This window comes from Callithrix jacchus, chromosome 5 (genome assembly GCF_049354715.1).
Source record: "Callithrix jacchus isolate 240 chromosome 5, calJac240_pri, whole genome shotgun sequence".
Taxonomy (NCBI): domain Eukaryota; kingdom Metazoa; phylum Chordata; class Mammalia; order Primates; family Cebidae; genus Callithrix; species Callithrix jacchus.
Window position 1 is genome coordinate 148,235,716 of NC_133506.1, and position 21,013 is coordinate 148,256,728.

General features: G+C 41.9%; 2 protein-coding genes across 8 annotated transcripts in view; one reads left to right on the forward strand and one right to left on the reverse strand.

Moving 5' to 3' along the window:
* The window catches only part of MTUS2 (microtubule associated scaffold protein 2), a 744,933-nt gene that overhangs the window by 266,657 nt on the left and 457,263 nt on the right, over positions 1–21,013 (forward strand). For all 7 annotated transcript variants that reach the window (XM_078375228.1, XM_078375229.1, XM_054256733.2 and 4 more), the window contains one exon: positions 1,050–1,290. In XM_078375228.1, the coding sequence (XP_078231354.1) occupies positions 1,050–1,290 (241 nt within the window). The remainder of the gene's footprint in view (positions 1–1,049; positions 1,291–21,013) is intronic.
* Positions 2,361–3,676, reverse strand: LOC118154025 (POM121-like protein 12). The gene is made up of 2 exons (XM_035303365.3): positions 2,745–3,676; positions 2,361–2,567 (listed from the first exon to the last, which is right to left on the reverse strand). Exons 1-2 carry the CDS (start codon positions 3,655–3,657, stop codon positions 2,491–2,493), a joined length of 990 nt encoding a protein of 329 aa, XP_035159256.3. The 5' UTR covers positions 3,658–3,676; the 3' UTR covers positions 2,361–2,490.

A 21,013-nucleotide genomic window follows, 5' to 3' on the forward strand; every position in this document is an offset into this window, starting at 1 on the left:
TATTGTTAAATGCTTATGATTCCTGGATAGAAGTTTGACACATAAAATGTGCTGTGATTTAGAACAGAGTTAATTAACAGATATATCTTTTCATACAGAGCCCTTAGCACTAATTTTTATTGTGACTTGAAATAGATTATTTAATTCTCTCTCTCTTTTCATGTTTAATATGAAAAAACACTGATAATATGAACAGACTTAGTACAGAGTTGCATATACAAGAGGTACTATTCACAGGTTGTAATCTAGGCCAAACTGCTAACTACGGGAGAAAGTATGGTAATGTTATGTTATTATCAAACTTAAGAAACAATGGAAACATGATTCTTTAATAATATGTATTGACTTTAGCTATGTGCTCAACATTGTTTTTGGTGCTATGAAGTCAGCAGTTGACAAGATTGTGCCTTAGAACTTCCATTCTGATGAAACTTGCTCAAAACTTCCTGGGAGCATCACCTCACCAGGGCAGATGTAAATGCACAGTACAGGTCTGAAAACACATTTTTCATTAACTTCTCTATTTTTCTGAATAACTTTTCCTCCCTTACTAACAATATAATTTTTACTTCCTAAGTAGCCCAGTAAAGACCTAATATAAATTGACACAGTTTATCTAGTCAGTCTAAGCCTAGGTTATCATACACATTATGGCTTTTTTTCCCTATAGGTATAATAAAACTTCTGTAATTTTATGAACGTTTGCTAAATGCTGTCTTTGCTTTACTGGCATTTATAGCTTGGCTACTCATGCAGATTCCAGTGATTTTGTAACAATACAATTAAAAAAATCTTATCCAGTGAGTTCTTTTTAATACCAGTGAACTGCAGATTCATAGTGTAGTAGAACTGGAAGAGACCTGAGAGATCATCCAGGTGTGTTGTCAATCAGGAGATGAAGACACTGTGGCCCAGGGAAGGTAGGGGACCTGCCATCAAGCCTCTCAGTGGGACCAGAGTGGTCACTGGTTCAGCCTTGGTCTCCTGGTCCTGTTTAGAACTCATACTATGATAAATGAACTGACTGAGTTTTTGTTCATTTATCACAGGTTACAGACCACCCTGGAAAAGAAGACTTTTGCTCTCCAACCTATGCTCATTATGAAGTCCCTCCGACTTTCTATCGGTCAGCCATGCTCCTTAAGCCCCAGCTAGGATTGGGTGCAATGTCCCGTTTACCATCTGCAAAGAGCAGGATTCTGATTGCAAGTCAGAGGTCTTCAGCAAGCGCCATCCACCCACCAGGACCCATAACAACAGCCGCCAGTCTCTATAATTCTGATCCTTCAGGTAACTGATCCAACAACTTCTGCCTTCTCCTGCTGTACATTTAGATAGTCATCATGTAAGATGGTGATAGTTGTTTAAAATATGAATGCTTTTTACCCTTTAAGGAGAGCTTTTTTCTATTCTTCCATCTGTCTGTAGATATAGATATTTGTGAAACTCATCTGTGTGCAGCCGTCATCCTTTGTGTCACCTTTAAACTGATGGCCCTTGTTACTACCATCAAGCTTCTCATAGTTTCTTCCTTCTCTAATACTGCCTATAAAACAAGGCTCAGAAGTTGTTTTCTATCAAGGGCCAGAGAGTAAACATTTTGGAGGATATGGGTCCTAAGGGGTCAGTGTCATAACCATTTAGGGCCCTGGACTATTGATGATGAGACAGAGAAGTTCCTGACTTCTCTCTAGTCATGGGCTGCAAGAGAAAAAGCCTTGGAAGAGGATTCCAGGGTTTTTGATGTGAGTACCTAGAAGAATGGAGTTACCACATAGAGAGGTGGGGAGAAGTGTGTTTAGAAAGACAGGTAAGAGCCAGGCATGGTGGCTCACACCTGTAATCCTAGCACTTTTGGAGGCTGAGGAGGCGGATCCTGAGGTCAGGGGTTTGAGACCAGCCTGGCTAACAGTGTGAAACCATGGCTTTACTAAAAACAGGAAAAACTAGCCAGATGTGGTGGCAGACACCTGTAATCTCAGCTACTCGGGTGGCTGAGGCGACAGAATCGCTTGAATCCAGGAGGTGGAGGTTGCGGTGAGCCAAGATCCCGCCACTGCACTCCAGTCTGGGTGACAGTGCAAGACTCCCTCTCTCCCTCTCCCTCTCTCCCTCCCCCTCTCTCCCTCCCCCTCCCCCTCTCCGTCTCCCTCTCCATATTTATTTTTGCATAAACCAAAGTCACAAAAATTGTTCCTTTTTCTTCTTAAAGACATACATTTGTAGGTTTGAGTTAATTTCTGTATATAGTGTGAGGTGTGGCTTGAATTTTTCTTTCTTTTCTTGCTTAAGGATATGCAACTGATTTCTACTATTTTTTTAAATAATAAAGACACTATTGTTTAAAAGAAGAACAAATATTTACTATACAAACTGTGAAAATGGAGGATACAGCTGCCTCCTGTTCCAGGGAGAAGGCAGAAGTGGGTGGGCAGGGGAAAGGAAAGGGTTTTGAGAGCAACAAGGTCTCTTCAGTGGGGGCTCCGCAGGCTAAGGAGAGGCGGGGCTGGGGCTGGCAGAGTGGTCAGCTGAAGCGGTGGGAAGTGCCCCGGTGGGCTCAGTGGCTCCTGTGGGGGTGAAACAGGGGTCAGTAGGGTGAAGGAGTCTGGAGGCTCAGGAGAAGGGGGCAGGGCCCTGACTCTGAGCCGGGCTGCAGTCTGGGTGTGCTCAGAGGTGCATGGTCCCCACCCCGGGGCGGCTCCTTGGGGGATAGGAAGGCCCAAGACACGGAGGCATTGCTGCACCTGCTGCTAGAGCTCCCGTGGTGGCCGCTGCGACTGGGCTCTGGACAGCGTACTTCCTGCAGTAGGGCGGGCGGCGGACTAAGGGAAGGCCGTATCTCCCCAAAGACACTGCTGCGGGAGAGCGGAGGATTCTCAGCGGCCCAGGCCTGGGCACAAAGGCGGGGACCTCTCCTGACGGGCTTGCCTCTCCACGTCTCCTGACGGGCTTGAAGGCAGAAGGCCTGGGTGCCGGGTTCTGCTTCCTCTGCTTGGCGTCCGGGGCCTCAAACCAGAGTGGCTCGGTGAATTTCCTTTTTCCCTTGTTGCACTGGCTGGGGGCCTTGAGCATGGTCCCCCTGGCACAGCGATCTGGGCGCTCCGGGGCAGGTGAGGCTTGTCGAGGCTCCCCTCTGTGCTCCGACGGGGCGATTTTCACGGTCACCAGGCTGGGGAAGGGCCACGGGTGCCGGGCATGCCAAAGCCGCCACTTCATGTAGGCTTGGCCAATATCGGAAGAGCCCGGCACAATGAAGCTCTGGAGCGATGGTCTCTTGGAAAAGTACCTCCAGATGCGGGCATTGTCCCAGCCTGGAGGAGCCTTGGGGAGGGGCCGGGTGCGGACCCAGCGCGGCCTGTGGACATAGACGACTTTGTAGCAGTCCTGGACCTGGGAGCGTCGGAAGGGTCTGGAGTGCAGGGCCGGGGGCTTCTGGGCTTGGGGCGGCACCCTGGCCCAGGGCCAGCCCAGGAATTGGCTCAGACAGCTGCCCATGACAGCAGTGTAGCGGTCGGGACCTTTCCTTAGAAACTCGGCTTCCACAAGTTTCCGAAGTCTGCGGCCGGTGCCAAGTGTGCAGAACTTGGTGACCGTGACCGTTGGCCTCGGGACGTCAGTAAGCGCACAAAGCATCACGCGCTGGCACCTGCTGGCCATAGAATCCTGCACGGGGCAGGCTGGCACCTCGCAGACTCTGGGAGGTCAAGGGGTGCAGCTGCAGCGGGGGAAAGCAGCAGCCAGATGGTCTGGGGGACCAGGGAAGCGCAAGCCTCCGTCCCTCCCACTGATGGTGCCAGTCACTTGGCTCTGGGCAGAGGGGCCTAGCAGCTGCTCATAATTTGTGCCTGATTTTTAAAGGTAGAAGATAGAATTTCTGCCAGGTCCTGAAAACTGCGGCTACCCGTTGCCAGAAGGGTGCTCTCTGTGATCAGTATGAAAATGAACACAATATACTTGGATACTCTTTCAAGGAAAAACAAATCGTTTACTCGTATCAATAATGGTGATATGTGTTTCATTCTTCTAGGATGGACGTTAATGTCACTTTTTGCAATTTTGCTCTTAAGAGAATAGTCATCAGGTTTTGTTTTAGCACTGGTAATGTTGATTTTATGTGGATTTGCTGTAATTTCTGGCCGTCCTACATCCATGAATAAATTGTCTCTCAACACTAAAGTAATTTCTCTCATTTCACTTCTATTTATTTTTTAAAAATTATTCAGTAGTTTTTTGGAAAAGATGATGTTTGGTCACAGGTATAAGTTCTTTAGTGGGTGATTTCTGAGGATTTGGTGCACCCACTACACTGCCCCAATGTGTAGTTTTTCCTCCCTCACTCATATCCCACCCATTCCCCCAAGTCCTCAAAGTCCACTGTATCATTCTTATGCCTTCGTATCCTCATAGCTTAGCTCCCAATTATGAGTGACAGTATATGATGATTACTTTTCCATTCCCAAGTTACTTCACTTAGAATAATGGTCTCCAGCTTCATCCAGGTTGCTGAAAATGCTGTTATTTCATTCCTTTTTAAGGCTGATTAGTATTCCACAGTACGTTTGTACCACATTTTCTTTATCCACTTGTTAACTGATGGCCATTTGGGCTGATTCTGTATTTTTGCAATTGCAAATTTTGCTGCTATAAGCATTCATGTGCAAGTATCTTTTTCATAAAATGACTTGTTTTCCTCTGGGTAGATACCTCGCAGTGGGATTGCTGGATGAAATGGTAGTTCTACTTTTAGTTCTTTAAGGAATTGCCACACTGCTTTCCATAGTGGTTTGTAGTAGTTTACATTCACACCGGCAGTATACAAGTGTTCCCTTTTCCCCAGCTCTACACCAACCTCTATTATTTTTTGAGTTTTTTGATTGTGGCCATTTTTGCAGGAGTAAGGCAATATCGCATTGCAGTTTTGATTTGCTTCTCCCTGATAATTCGTGATGATGAGCATTTTTGCATGTTTGTTGGCTATTTGTATATTTGAGAATTGAGAGTTGTCTATTCATGTCTTTTTGATGGGATTATTTGTTTCTCTCTTACTGATTTGAGTTCCTTGTAGATTTTAGATACTAGTCCATTGTCAGATGCATAGTTTGTGAAGATATTCTCCCACTCTGTGGATTCTCTGTTTACTCTGCTGATTATTGCTTTTACTGTGCAGAAGCTTTATAGTTTAATTAATCCCAGCTTTTTATCTCTTTTTTTAATGCATTTGCTTTTGGGTCATGGTCATACAATCCTTGCCTAAGCCAATGTTCAGAAGAATTTTTCAGATGTTATGTTCTATAATGTTTATGGTTTCAGGTCTTAGATTTCAGTCTTTGCTGCATCTTGAGTTGATTTTTGTATGAGGTAAGAGATGAGGGTCCAGTTTCATTCTTCTGCATATGGCTTGCCAAGTAACACAGCACCATTTGTTGAATACAGTGTCCTTTCTCCACTGTATATTTTTGTTTGCATGGTTATCATCCATTGGCTGTATTTGGCTTCATTTCTGGGTTCTCTATTCTGTTCTATTGGTCTATGAGCCAATTTTCATACCAGTACCATGCTGTTTTGGTGCCTATAGCCTTATAGTATAGTTTGAAGTCAGGTAATGTGATGCCTCCAGGTTCATTCTTTTTGCTTAGCCTTGCTTGGCCTATGCGGACTCTTTCTTGGTTCAATATGAATTTTAGAATTTTTTTTAATTCTGTGAAGAATGATGGTGGTATTTTGATGAGAATTGCATCGAATCTGTAGACTGCTTTTGGCAGTATGGTCATTTTCACAATATTGATTCTGCCCATCCATGAGCATGGGATGTGTTTCCATTTGTTTCGTCATGATTTCTCTTGACAGTGTCTTGTAGTTTTCCATATGGAGGTCTAAGAACCTCTCATTATTGCCTTTGCTTGGCTCCATTGCTTTTAAACCCAAATACCCTTAGCTGCACACAATCAGAAACTTGTTCTTAATGAACTACATCTTGGGAGGATATAAGCCATAGCAAGGTTCTGTTGGGGTTTCCCTTGGTAGGTCTGTAGTTCTCTCTATGACTCCTTTGAGAACCTTCATTAATGAGCACAAAGAATTCCCCCTAAATGCTGGGAGCACAGCTTCACAAAGGCTGTCCTGGCTCAGCTGGGTCTCTTGTCTCTGAGTTCTGTGTTGAGCAGTGGCATGAGATCTGGGCAGAGGAGCTCCAGGAGCCTCTTCTGCTTCTGGAGACTATCCTGGGGAATCTCAGAAGATCCAAATGGTCTAGGGTTCACTCTGATGGTGGACCCTTTATATTGTCATAGTTTCCTTTCCTAGGGAACTAGGGTTCTTGCCTGCCCTCCCTTCTAAATCCTTCCCCTCCATCTTGTCCTTCCTTAATCATCCTCTAATTTGAGTCAGAACTTCCAAAACTCCAGTCATTCCCATACCACCTTTGCAATTTTTGCCACTTCTGCTATTATAGACTGAATATTTAAAAATGAACTTAAATACGTATTTCATAAAGGATTTTATATGACATAAATACACCAGGATCATTTCCCATGAATACAAGGTAATATTAAAATAGATGAAATACTAACAAGACCCTATTAAAGTCCTACTGTATGCCTGGGGCCTACTCTGTCTTTACTGAAAAGCAAGATTAGCAAGTGATAGAGGCATCTTTAAAGAATGGCAGCTTAAATGAAGATGTTCTCTTTGACGAGTCATAAGGATGGAAGGAGGCTTGAAGCAGCAATCAGTGCTCAGGCTGAAGGTCCCTGTTATCCAGTGTAGTTGCTGTTTATTATTCAATGCCAGACTTTGGGAAATACCTCTCTTCCAAACCGGCCTCTGCTTAGAACATACCTTGTACTTTCTTGCCTATTCCAAACTAATCTCTTCCCAGGATTCCTTTTTCCCTGCAGATTTCTGTGGTGGAAAATGCTAACTGTTCCAAGGCTTAAATACGATGGAGTTGAGGTAGAAGAAAGTTTCACCATTTCTGCTTTCCTCATTCCAACCAAAACCATGAATTACCCACCACCTTCTAGTAAAATTCTCCCATGCTTTGAGTCTCATGGCTGAACATTTACCTCTCATCTCACTAATCCCGATGCATGCCTATGATTATTGCCTCTTATTCATCAAAAACATGGGCATCAGGCTCATCTTTTAACACCTCAAACGGAACCTTTTGTAGGATGTTTTCAATCTCCAGATGAATGATACAACCAACACCCTAGCCTAATATTTTCTTTACATCTTCCTGTTAACAGACTTTTACTTTTAATCTTACCTCATTCAATTGTACCCACAGCCAAGCACCGAGCCTTGGAGCTGATCCACATGAGCCTAACTTCCAATAGCATAAGTCAACCATGAGCTCCCATCCTGCCAGTGTGTTCATGCCACTCACCTTACCAGTCTTTCACCTGGATCTCAGTGGCCCATTTAGTCTTCATGCCCTTCATTTCCTCCTAATCAGCCTCCTCTGCCCTCACTTGCTTCTCTCCTTTTCCTTGGATCCATGGTTGAAAACTTCCACTTCCATCAGTGGGATCTTCAGAATCCATCACCCTGTCCTTACTGAGACCCATTCTTGCCAAAACCTCATCATTAGATCATGACTGTAAGTGTCTCTGGAGGAAATGCCTGTTTCAGGTTTTATTTTCACACTGGAAATGCATTAGGACTGTGTGTCCCTAACGACTGGTGGACAATCTGCACGAGCTGACCACTGTTCAACTCCTCACCCAACTCCCTCCAGCACATATTCCAAAGTTTCACCCACTTTCTCAAGCCACGCAGCTCCAACTCCCTTCACCTATTGGCTCCATCTCAAAAAACAAAAACAAAACACAACAAAAAGAGTAGCTGTAACTTGAAATTATGGCCCATTAATTTCTAAATCCACTACCAACTGGCTTCAGACCTTGCCAGTCTTTGAAAGCAAATGTCATCAATAGCCTCCACATTCCCACAGTGAGGAGACACTTTGGTGCCATCTTCCTGGGTCTTTGTGCTGCGTTTGCTGCTTTCCTTGCCTCGCCTGTCTGCCTGTTGGCTGCTGCAGCTCTGCTGTCTTTTGGTTCTCCTCCCAGATCCCCAGTGTTCCTTCTGGGCGTGCATTTGCTAGCTTCCCTGTCCACACTGGTGCTCCCCAAGGATCAACTTCAGCTTTTCTCATTGTACACACTCTCCCTGAGGGTATCTTTACTTGTGACTTTACTCCTCTTACATGCTGATGACAATTTATATTTCTAGCTTTGATGTCATGCCCCAGCTTTAAGTGTGTAGATACAACTACCCATTGAACATTTCTCCTTGAGTGTTCCGTGGTATCTCAAATTCAATCTGTCTCAAACTCTCCTCATATCGTTTCCATTCCTGCCCTTTAATAACTGTTACTGTTTTTCTGAATTTCCTATCTCAGTTACCAGCAATACCATCTACCATCCATCCAGCCTCCTAAACCAACGGAAGTTACTTGGTCAAGTTACTTAACCTCTCTGAAACAGTTTAGCCTGTAAAAGATGACAATGGTATTATCTTCCTCATATGTTATGGTGAGGATTTAAAATGAGATAATACATGTAATGTACTTAGAGCCAATACCTGGCAATAGTAGGTACTCAACAATGTTAGCTGTTATTATTAGACTAAAAGTTCCTCAAAGGGAGGGATGACATCTTATTTATTTTTTCATCTTTAGGACCCAGCACAAAGGTGCTCGAGAAATGTTGATATGAACAAAAATCACACCAGCCTGGCTTTCTAAGGGTTCTCTACACTGGAAATCACCTGTAGATATGCTATGCTGTACCAGGGTGCTGATACCATCCAAACAGATAATTCAGAGGAGATGGGGACACTTAAATAATGAAAGTATACAGTGTATTTGAAATATTTATTACCAAATAATTGGTTTTAAATTATAACATAGTTTTATTAACTCAATAGATAAAATGTAGTATATCCATAAATTGGAATACTACTCAGCAATAAAAAGGAATGAACTAATAATACATGCTACAAGACAGATGAGCCTCAGAAGCATTAGTGATAGATGCTGGGCAAAAGAGACCACATACTGCATGATTCCATTTAGATGAAATTCCTAGAAAAGGCAAATTGATAGAGACAGACAGACAGTAGACTAATAGCTGGGGATAGAAATGGGGATTAACCATAAATGGGTATGAGGGCTTTTACTGAGATGATAAAAATATTCTAAAACTAGATATGGTTATGGTTGAGCCACTCAGTAAATTGACAAAAACTCACTGAATTATACTTCTGAAACTGGCGAATTGTATGAAGTGTAAAATAGACCTCATTATAATAAATAAAAAAATGATAATACAGTCCTATTAGATTACTTTTAAAACTATCTAAACATTTCCTAAACATCAAAATAACATATATCTGGGATGAGTGCTAAGCTGAATGAGATACCAGGGTGAGTGGGCAGGAAATGAGACTGTGGCAGGCAAGGCGGCACACACCGTAACCCAAACTACATCAGACCTCTCAGAACCACAGCCCCCTGCCCACCCGAAAATGGGCAAGGTTCTAAGGTGAACTGGATGGTGTCAGAGCACAAGATACTTCACCTAGCATGTGAGCCCAACCTCCACAATCATGTTTTTCATTCAGTTAGAAATCAGGCATCTACTGTAGACAGAGCACCATCCTAGCTGCTTGGTATACAGAGATAACCAAGACAGGGTTCTTGTCCAAGAAAGGCTTGCAAGAACAAGAAAGACTTAAACAGAACAAATGCAGTCAAATGCAGCATGTGATTTTTGTTTTGTACTGTGTAGGTGAGGGTTTGAAAAGAGACTGAAATGTGAATTCCACCCAGGGGGAGGGGGGCAGCTCCGAAAAAGCTTCCCAGGGGATGTGATTTGGGAAGGATGAGAGAGTCAGTATAGCCTGCTGGCATTGTGCTAGATGCTGGGAATGTGAGTCTCTGTCCCAACAAAGTGAAAAGGTATTACACAAGTAAACAAAAGACGAATGCCTTCTTATAAAGAATATAATTACTGAGAAAGGGAAAGACTAAGAGTTTGGGTAAGGAGGGGTGCTATACTGTGATAGGCATTTGATTTTCACTTAAAGTCTCCATTAAACTGTTCTGTCAATTTTACAGACAAGAAAAGAGAAATGTAACTGAGGGCTAGGCTCTTTCAACTCTGTTGAAGGGTCTTCCCTTTTTCATGATTTCACATTAGGGCAGCCTGTATTTGATACACATTAAATATAAAATTATGTTTTTACTTCCTCTTCTCTTTTTTGTCTGTAATTAATAACATAAAAACAAATATGGATGTCAGTAAAGGAGCTGCTCAGGGCAGAGAAAGGAGGAAGGAGGCGTCTTTTGCCATTTAAAAGAATCATCAGTTTTCTTTCTTACATATTGGATTTTACATATAAAGTTTTCATAGAACTGTTACACCTATTTGACTTTTAACAAAACGAAAAGCAAATCGAAAGTAAAGGGATAGCTTTGAGATAAAAATCAAATGCAGTTCGTTTAAAAATGCTCTTCATAAATAACATTGTAAGAAACAAAAACTCCATTTGTTTGCTCAGAATATGCATCTCACAATCAGAGTTCCACTGTTTAGAAATTTCAATCATATGAGATTATTCAGAACCAAATTACCTACAGATGATAACACACTGAAGTGTTGTTTTTTTTTTTTTTGAGATGGAGTTTCGCTCTTCTTACCCAGGCTGCAGTGCAATGGCGTGATCTCAGCTCACTGCAACCTCCGCCTCCTGGGTTCAGGCAATTCTCCTGCCTCAGCCTCCTAAGCACCTGGGATTACAGGCACATGCTACCATGCCTAGCTAATTTTTTGTATTTTTAGTAGAGACGTTGTTTCACCATGTTGATAAGGATGGTCTTGATCTCTTGACCTCATGATCCACCCGCCTCGGCCTCCCAAAGTCCTGGGATTACAGGCTGAAAATTTTATAGTGCATTGAGAATCCAATTAAAGAAAAAGTAATATTTGACTTTTTATCTTACACTGACAAAAGTAATGTGTTACTATTACAACTGTGATTCACACAGAGTGAAGGCAATTGAAATAACAAAAGTGGGAGTCAACATACTTTACTTCTGTAAACAAGGATCAGATATTTGATTTCACACTGAGTCTTTCCATCATCATTACAATACCACTAAACTTGCAGATGGCTTCTACAGCATCACATCTGTTGGCTGGGGTTTTATACCTTTGAATTCTTACAGTTGGGAGAGATGGCTGCTTAGACCACAGTTGTTGCCATACTCTTACCCATGTGGGGACTGAGTTCATAATATCTTCATCATTTGTTGTATTAATGCTGGTAACCACATTTAGACAGTGCTAGGAAAAGTAAAATGTATCCTGATGAGACAGTGGCCATGTTAACTGATTCTCCTGGCATCTGTGTGTCTGTTTATTGATTGTGTGGTCGAAACAAAATTATTTCTCTTTCCAGAAGAACTTGCAATTAAAGCCTGAACAGGTTTTCGCTTAGATTGACTTCAGCAGTTCCTCACTCAGGAGGTCTACAGAGGGGCTTCAGGAAACCAGAAACCACATGCACAAAGAAGTATTTTTCTGAGAATGGGGCTTATCAGTTTCTCGGTGGTGGTTGTTTTTTTCAGGTTTTCAAAGGGTTCTGTGAGACCTCCAAAACTTGAGAACCACTTAGCCTCATCTGTCCACTCTGGTTTCTACCCCCAGAAGTTAACAAGTAGTCTCACTCCTGGATTACCTCCAGTACAAGACAAAGTGCATATTCTGTCTGTTCTACTGAGCCAGGGGAGCAGGGAAAGAACAGGAGACAGTAAGGACAAAATAAAAGCAACATAAATGGGCAGCACAAAATAGAAAAAGCAGCGATGGCATCTCCCTTATTTCTGATATTTATCATATTTATCAGAAATGCTCTTCCCCACACATGCGTATACATGGTCCTTTACGTCACAGTTCTGTCCGTCCGCCCTTTCAAATAGATCATGAATCCTTGGCAATCAAGACCAACTCTCACAGCATCCAACACAATAACTGCCCTGTGAGACATTCCCAACAAGTGTTTGCTGAATTTAATTGAAGTGAATTAATAGAAGAAGACATATTATGAAAAGGTCATATAATGGTATACAAACTCAGGCCCAGAACTGAACCATTAGCCGTGGCTGTCAATCCAGACTTCCAGGCCCCAGTGCAGACGGAATTGGAACACAGGGACCCTCTCCTCACCTCTGCCCCTTTGTTTCCCAAACATGCAAATTCTGAGTAAAATAGAACAAAATAAATTTTGTTTGGCTTTAGAGAGTTTGCATTCTTTTTCCCCAGCTTTACTGAGGCACCATTGATAAATAAAAATTGTGTATATTTACGGTGTGTGATGTGATGTTTTAATATATGTATACATTGCGAAATAACTACTATAATCACAGGAATTCATACATTCATCACCTCACATAGCTACCATTTCTGTGTGTCTGAGGTAAGAACACTTAGGAAAGATTCTCAGCAAGTTTCAAGTGTGCAATATGGCATTGTTAACTACAGTGACTACGCTGTACATTCTATCTCTAGAACTTATTCATCCTGCACAACTGAAGCTTGCTATCCTTTGACCAACATCTCACCATCTTCCCCACTCCCCAGCCCCTGACAATCAGTATTCCACTCTCTGCTTCTATGAGTTTGACTTTTCACATGCAAGTGAAATCATACATCATTTGTCATGTGGTCTGGCTTATTTTACCCAGCATAGTATCATCCAGGTTCATTTGCTGTGATGGTGAAAACTGAGTGTCAACTTGATTGGACTGAAGGATGCAAAGTATTGCTCTTGGGTGTGTCTGTGAGGGTGTTGCCAAGGGAGATTAACATTTGAGTCAGTGGCCTAGGAGAGGTAGATCCACCCTTAATCTGGGTGGGTCTATCCCCTTGGCTGCCAGCAGGGCTAGAAAAAGCAGGCGGAATGAGCAGACTGGCTGAGTCTTCCAGCCTCCATCTTTCTCCTGTGGTTGGAATATGAATTAGATTAGCCATTATGGAAAACAGTATGGAGGTTCCTCAAACAATCAGAATTACCATATGATTCAGCAATCTCATGATTGGGTATATATCCAAAGGAACTGAACTTTGTATGTTGAAGGGATATCTGCATTCCCACATATTAGAATTACTGTATGATCCAGCAATCTCAAGACTGGGTATATATCCAAAGGAATTGAACTTTAATCATCACGTACCCGTTAAATATTTGTTATTTTCTGTAGTTTTGGTTTTGACACTTCCTGCCCTCGAACACCGCACTCCAGGTTCTTCAGCTTTTGGACTGTTGGACTTACATCAGTGGTTTGCCAGGGGCTCTTGGGCCTTTGGCCACAGACTGAAGACTGTACTGGCTTCCCTAGTTTTGAGGTTTTAGGAGTTGGACTGGCTTCCTTGCTCCTCAGCTTGCAGACGGCCTACTGTGAGACTTCACCTTGTGACCGTGAGTCAATACTCCTTAGTAAACTCCCTTTCATATATACACCTGTCCTATCAGTTCTGTCCCTCTAGAGAACCCTAATACATGTTAACACAAATGACAGGTTCTCCTTTTTTTTTTGAGACAGAGTCTTGCTCCATCGCCAGGTGCCAGGCTGGAGTGTAGTGGTGTGATCTCGGCTCACCTCAACCTCCACCTCCCAGGTTCAAGCAATTCTCCTGCCTCAACCTCCTGAGTGCAGTGCAGCACCACACCCAGCTAATTTTTATATTTTAGTAGAGATGGGGTTTCACCATGTTGGCCAGGATGGTCTTAATCTCTTGACGTTGGGACCCGCCTGCCTTGGCCTCTAAAGGTGCTGGGATTACAGGCATGAGCCTCTGTACCCAGCCAGGTTCTCCTTCCTTTTAAAGGCTGAATAATATTTCATTGCACGCTACATTCTTAAATTCATGTATCTATCAATGTACATTAGGTTGTTTTCATATCTTGGCTGTTGTGAACAATGCTTTGATGAACATGGGAATGCAGGTATCTCTTCAACATCCTAAGTTAAATTCCTTTGGATATATACCCAGTCATGAGATCACTGGATCACATGGCAATTCTAATTTTTTCAGGAACCTCCATACTGTTCTCCATAATGGCTGAACTAATTTATATCCCAACCAACGGTATATATGTTTCTTTTCTTTCTTTTTTCTTTTTTTTTTTTTTTTTTTTTACTTTTTCACAAAAACTTATCTTTGTTTCTTTGAGAATAGCCATCATAATGGGTGTGAGGTGCTATCTTATTCTGGTTTTTATTTGCATTTTCATGATGATTAATGAAGTTGAACACATTTTCATATACGTGTTGGCCATCTGTATGTCTTCTTTTGATAAATGTCTACTCAGGTCATTTGCTTATTTTTTAGCTAAATAATTTTCAATTATATAGTTGTGCTGAAACCAAGAAAGGGAAATCTCCAGGTATGCAAACTCAAGAGAAAACTGAAGTCACAGAAGTAATATCAGAGTAGATGCTGAAGCCAGAATAACATCAGACATACCCTAAGTGTCTGCAGTCTTGATAATCCTGTGGGCACTGGGTCCAGATCACAGACCACAGGGAGCTGGAGAGAGTTACTCATCAAAAATCAGGACATGCAAGTCCTGAAGAATTCTGCCCTCAGCCTGGAGAAGCAGGAGAGAAGCTTGGCATCAGCTTGGGGGCTGCGTGGTAGAATCAGCTGAAGAAACTAGAGTCCTCTTAGCCTGAGACAAGGAGAATGTTGGGACTTAGGAAATCTAGGCTAAGAAATGACCCTAAAAAACCAGGCCCGGAACTAGGGAAAGCTCCTAGGAGCTCTTGCAGGAAAATAAAATCACCTGTAAAGAACAGTTCTCTAGCCCAGAGCACACAGGAGTGTCCTGGAAAGCCACCACATGAACGTGAGCCCATAGGCAAAGGAGTCTAAAGTGTTAAAGAACCCTTTTAAATCACCTCCAGTGACCACATTTCTATATAACCAGATATAAATACCTAAAATAGAAGCGAGCCATATCTGCTGGAAAATTCTAAAATGGTCTTCTGAACAACTCTTGGATTCAGGAAGGCATCAAAACCGCAACGGCAGACAATAAATGTTTAATGGGTACAGATGAAAACAGTTGGCCACTAGCAATAAGTAGATTTTTTCCCTGTGTTTATTTTCCAATCGTTCTCCTGCCCTTTCCAACAGAGAATGGGAATTGATAGAGTTGCTCACATTCCAGGACTCAGATTGGGATATATCTGTTAGAGATCAATATTAAAAACAGACCCATAGGTCTGAATGTTCTGCACTTCCCTTCCGGAAAACTGGGATGACAACAACAGCACCTGTTCCTGGATGGGAGAAGGCAGGAGCATCTCACCTTTCTCTCTCTCTTCCTCCACTGGAGACCCTTCTGTGGCCTAGACCAGGTTGACACCAGACATTCTGTAGTAATGCACTTTTCCTCACTCAGCAATACCTTTCTGTTTCCATTTCTCATGGTGTTGGTGGTCGCGTACTGTAACTATCCTAATATTGAATTGGATTTGGGCTTTCCCATTAGAAGAAGTAAAATAGAGTCTGCACAGCTGCCTTTAATCACAAGCTATTTCAGCCTCTTCTGTCTAGGAAATATTAGTGTTCCACACAGTTCATTCCAGCTTTCTAGGGTCTGGCATAGGTTGCACTGGGGCTTGAGTTTTCAGGAGTTTGTGGGAAAGGTGACTGACTGAGGTCAGATATTGTGTGTCCTGATACTCCCAGAAATAATTTGATTAAAAATGCCAATCTCACCCTAATTATGTAATACAACCTATGAAATACAAAGATAATATTGAGTAAAACATACCTGCAGTGCTAAGAGAGAATAAAATAAATGAAGTAAGTGCTCAACAGAAGAGGCTATAAAGAATCCAAAGAATTGCCCGTGGCAATTGAATGACCCTGATAAGCCAAAAGATAGATTGAAAGATAAAATATAATAGTAAATTAAAGGAAAAAGAGTAGATTAATAGAGTTTTCTTTGAGAAAAAAACCTCAATAACCATATGAACATTTAACTAATTAAGAAAAAATGAAAAAAATATAATATTGGTTATAAGAGGGAAAGACAGAAATTCAGATAAAACTTTAAGAACAATATGTTAATAGAAAACAAGTGAAATGGATAATTTTGTAGAAAAATGTTGTATAAATTAATTGGAACATCTAAATAGGCTAAAAAGCAGAAAAATCATTGAGAAAGTTGCTAGTTATTGATTTATAATAAGCTCTCGGCCAAAACATTCATAAGTGAATCATAAAGAATTAGTATGCAAATAAGCTAAGTTCAGCAGTACAGAGAAAGATAATCCTAGAAAATCTATTTAAATAATTAACTGTAGCAACGAGTCAAGGAGAAAGATCATAGAAATATCTATTATTGGTTTAAACAAACCCTTAACAATTCAACATTTATTCGTGATTGAAAAAAAGTATTGAATAAAATCTGAATTAGGGTAATTCCTTAAAATAAACAAAGCATGTATTTCAGACCACATGTTTAATAGTTTGAACTGAACCAGTAAGATTAACAAATACTAAAAGCATTCCCAATAAAGCCCAAGGTGAGAAAAATCATTGAACATCCCTATTATTGAATATTATTTAGGAAGTACAGTTAAAATGATACATTTTTTAAGGTTTAAATATTAAAAATGTTCAAAATTACCATTATTGGCTGGGCACGGTGGCTCACACCTGGAATCCCAGCACTTTGGGAGGCCAAGGAGGTCGGATTACCTAAGGTTGGGAGTTCAACAGTAGCCTGACCAACATGGATAAACCCTGTCTCTATAAAAATACAAAATTAGCCAGGTGTGGTGGCTCATGCCTGTAATCCCAGCTACTTGAGAGGCTGAGGCAGGAGATTTGCTGGAACCCGGGAGGCAGAGGTTGCGGTGAGCCGAGATCACCTGCCCTCCAGCCTGGGCAACAAGAGCGATATTCCTTCTCAAAAATAAATAAATAAATAAATAATAAATAGTAAAAATTGCTATTATATTACAGATATTAATATACTAAGTCCAAAAACAGTCCACTGAAATTATAAACAGCATGCATTCAATGACCAGTTAACAAGAGCTTAAGAAGAACATTAAACATTTTATTTAATTTACAAATAAATAAAAACTTGTATATAAATTTAACTGAAAATATAAGGGACTAATAAAAAAAAGCACTAAGTCCTATTTTGTGGGGAAGTCACCTTCAAAAACTGATATCCAAACTCCATCTTGAAGAATAAATCTGTGAGAATAACAAGAGGTGAGGGGAGTAGAAGAGGAAGTGTTACGTGGGTGTACCACCAGAGGGCAGATGCTATAGTATTACACGGTGGGAAACAGACAAAGCCATGAAACGAAGGGTGCAGAAGGAGATCTCAGCAGGTGAGAGAAGCGGCGTTATAAATCAGAGAAAAAGGCTTTTCCTATGTGTTTGTACTATTGGTTGGCCATTTGGCTACACATAAGCTTCGTCTCATTTTCAGGCTTTCCACCAAAATAGTTTTTTAAATAGAAGGTAGTTTTACCCGAATAATGGTGGAAACATGCAACTGAATACCAAGTAATCGTTGAAGAGTGTGATGCGTGGCTGCAGTCATCAGGAAAGAATGCCCTGGTGGATAGGTCACAGTATGCTGTAGAACTGCTCATGTAAGATAATCTCTTACAAAATTATCCACAAGTCTGCGTGCATTTACCAATACAATGGGTGGAGGAGTGTTCGGTGGAATCCTCAGGCCTGGTGAGAGAGGGCCCCGAGCACGCCTGTCTGTAGCTGCTGAAGCCCCAACACCCTGCCAGCACAGAACATAGGAGGTGCTTAATAGGTATCTTTGAAATGAAAAATTGGCTGGGCGCGGTGGTTCAAGTCTATAATCCCAGCACTTTGGGAGGCTGAGGCGGGTGGATCACAAGGTCAAGAGATCGAGATCATCCTGGTCAACATGGTGAAACCCCGTCTTTACAAAAAATACAAAAAATTAGCTGGGCACGGTGGCGCGAGCCTGTAATCCCAGCTACTCAGGAGGCTGAGGCTGGAGAATTACCTGAACCCAAGAGGCGGAGGTTGTGGTGAGCCGAGATCGCGCCATTGCACTCCAGCCTGGGTAACAAGCGAAACGCCGTCTCAAAAAAGAAAAATCAAAATCAAATTATGTGTAGTTATTTATATTTTTAACTGTTTTATATTATAAAACAGTTTTATATTATAAAACAGTTTTATATTATCATTATAATGGAAGAAGGACTGCGAGCTATTTTCACTCCAGAACAGCCTAAGTGGGTGGATTGCCTGAGCTCAGGGGTTTGAGACCAGCCTGGGCAACATGGTGAAACCCCGTTTCTACTAAAATACAAAGGAACTTAGCCCGGCGTGTTGGTGTATGCCTGTACTCCCAGCTACTCAGGAGGCTGAGGCAGGGAAACTGGGAGGCAGGTTAAGTGAGGCAAGATTGCACCACTGCACTCCAGCCTGGGCGACAGAGCAAGATGACATCTCTACCAAAAAAAAAAAAAAAATAAGAACATACTTGTGAAATCCATTTCCATACTCCATCCCACAGCCCAGGTCCAGGTCCAGGCCATTCTGCCTCTGTTTTCCTGTGTGCTTGTCTGTTCATTGCCTCCTTTACTCAGTCGTACATCTCATTAAAAAGAACATCCTCTGTGCCTAAGGACAAAACGTAAGCCCCAGTGGAGCTAAGCATCTAAGAAGAAAGATAGTACACATAGAATGTCATTTGAAATTATTCACAATTAGCCATAATTGCAACCCAACCCTCTCATCTTCACCATGGTCCAGCTTCCCTATCTTGTGTTACTTCTTCTCCAGAGCCCATCTCACCTTCTAATACACTATGTCATCGTCAGACTTATTATGTTTACTTATTTACTTAGTCTCGGCTATGGTTTGGCTGTGTGCCCATCTAAATCTCATCTTGAATTCCCACATGTTGTGGGAGGTACCTGGTGGGAGATAAGTGAATCATGGGGGCAGCTCTTTCCCATGCTGTTCTCATGATAGTGAATAAGTCTCACGAAATCTGATGGTTTTAAAAAGAGGAGTTCCCCTGTACAAGCTCCCTCTCTCTTTGCCTGCTGCCATCCACGTAAGATGTGACTTGGGCCTCCTTGCCCGTGGTCATGATTGTGAGGCCTCTCCAGCCATGTGGAACTGTGAGTCTGTTAAACCTCTTTTTCTTTATAAATTACCCAGTCTTAGGTATTTCTTCATAGCAGTATGAAAATGGACTAATACAGTCTACTCCTGTTAGAATATAAGCCCTCCAGGAATTCTCTCTCTTTTATTCACTGATATATCCCATGGAAAAAACTCAATAAAAATTGTCAAATAAATACAGAAATGAATAAAAGAGCTCAGGACAGACACTGAGCTGGAGGTGAGACACTGAGAGTGGCAGCAAATAGCGATGGTATATAAAGCAATAGGGGGGGGACATGATATTTATTGATTGACTGATGGATGGATTGAGATGGAGTCTCACTCTGTCACCCAGGCTGAAGTGCAGTGGCATGATCTTAGTTCACTGCACACTCTGCTGGGTTCAACCGACTCTCCTCTCTCAGCTTTCTGAGTAGCTGGGATTACAGGTGTGTGCCACCACAACTAGCTAATTTTTGTATTTTTAGTAGAGATGGGGTTTCACCGTGTGGGCCAGGCTAGTTTCAAATTCCTGACCTCAAGTGATCTGCCCGCCTCGGCCTCCCAAAGTGCTGAGATTATAGGCATGAGCCACTGAGCCTAGCTGGAGAGAAGAGAAAAGAACCCAGGATGAAGCCCTGAGAAGGAAAAAAAAAAAGACCAAAAAAGTAAAACGATAGGAAAGTCCCAAAGAGACACCTTTAATATAAACATCCCATTCTCTTTTTAGGTTACCCACCCCTGGAAGAATGTTCTCCCTGTTTGTATTAGTCCGTTTTCTCTCTGCTGATAAAAAGATACCAGAGACCAGGTAATAGATAAAGAAAAAGAGGGTTAATGTACTCACAGTTCCATGTGGCTGGGGAGGCCTCACAATCACAGCAGAAGGCAAAAGGCATGTCTTACATGGTGGTAGGCAAGAAAGAATGATGGCCAAGTGAAAGGGGAAACCCCTTATAAAACCATCAGATCTCATGAGACTTATTCACCACCATGAGGAAAGTATGGGGGAAACTGCCCCCACGGTTCAATTATTTCCCACTGGCTTCCTGCCACAACACGTGTGGAAGGCCACAATTCAAGATGAGATTTGGGTGGGGACACAGCCAAACCATATCATTACTTTAGGGCTAGAAATACCAGATGTTGAAAGAAATTTTCTGGCAGCACCTAAAACCATGTGTCCTCTCCTGCCTCCCACCTTTTCTGAACATGCAATCCCTGCAGCAACCCATCACTCACTGTGGCCAGGACACATTTAGTCCTACTCTAGAAAAGGTAAACTATCAGGATGAGGCAAAAGGGGTTATGGGTACATCGTATTATCATTTGGTTACATTATTTGTGGATGAGGCCTAGCTTAATGACTCAGTCAGAAAATATAATGAGTCCATGGAAACAAGTACTTCATGGTCCAACTAGCAGGCATGACTTGTAAGTACCTCTCCATTAATTTGTAGAAAGGGGATTACTATTACCTGTAAAGTTAGTTTGGACAGGAGAAGAGGCCCTGGCATCTAGAGGGCAAATCAGTTTTATTACTATGCCAAGCTTGAGTGCACAGTTCAGAAAGATTCCACATGTTTTGTTCTAATTTCTCACTATGAACTCAAAACAGCATGGTGGTTCCTCCAAAAATTAAACAGAATTACTGTATGATCCAACAATTCCAGTCCTAGGCATATACTCAAAGAACTGAAAGCAGGGACTCAAATAGGTGTTTGTAGACTCATATTCATAGCAACCTTATTAACAATATCCAAAAGGTGGAAGCAACTCAAATGTCCATTGACAGATAAATGGATAAA

Excerpts from the sequence above, each read along its gene's own strand:
- LOC118154025 (XM_035303365.3), bottom strand. The coding sequence starts at position 3,657 with ATGGCCAGCAGGTGCCAGCGCGTGATGCTTTGTGCGCTTACTGACGTC. Across the intron at positions 2,568-2,744 it reads CACGGGAGCTCTAGCAGCAG|GAGCCACTGAGCCCACCGGG; the intron begins GTGCAGCAATGC and ends TCACCCCCACAG.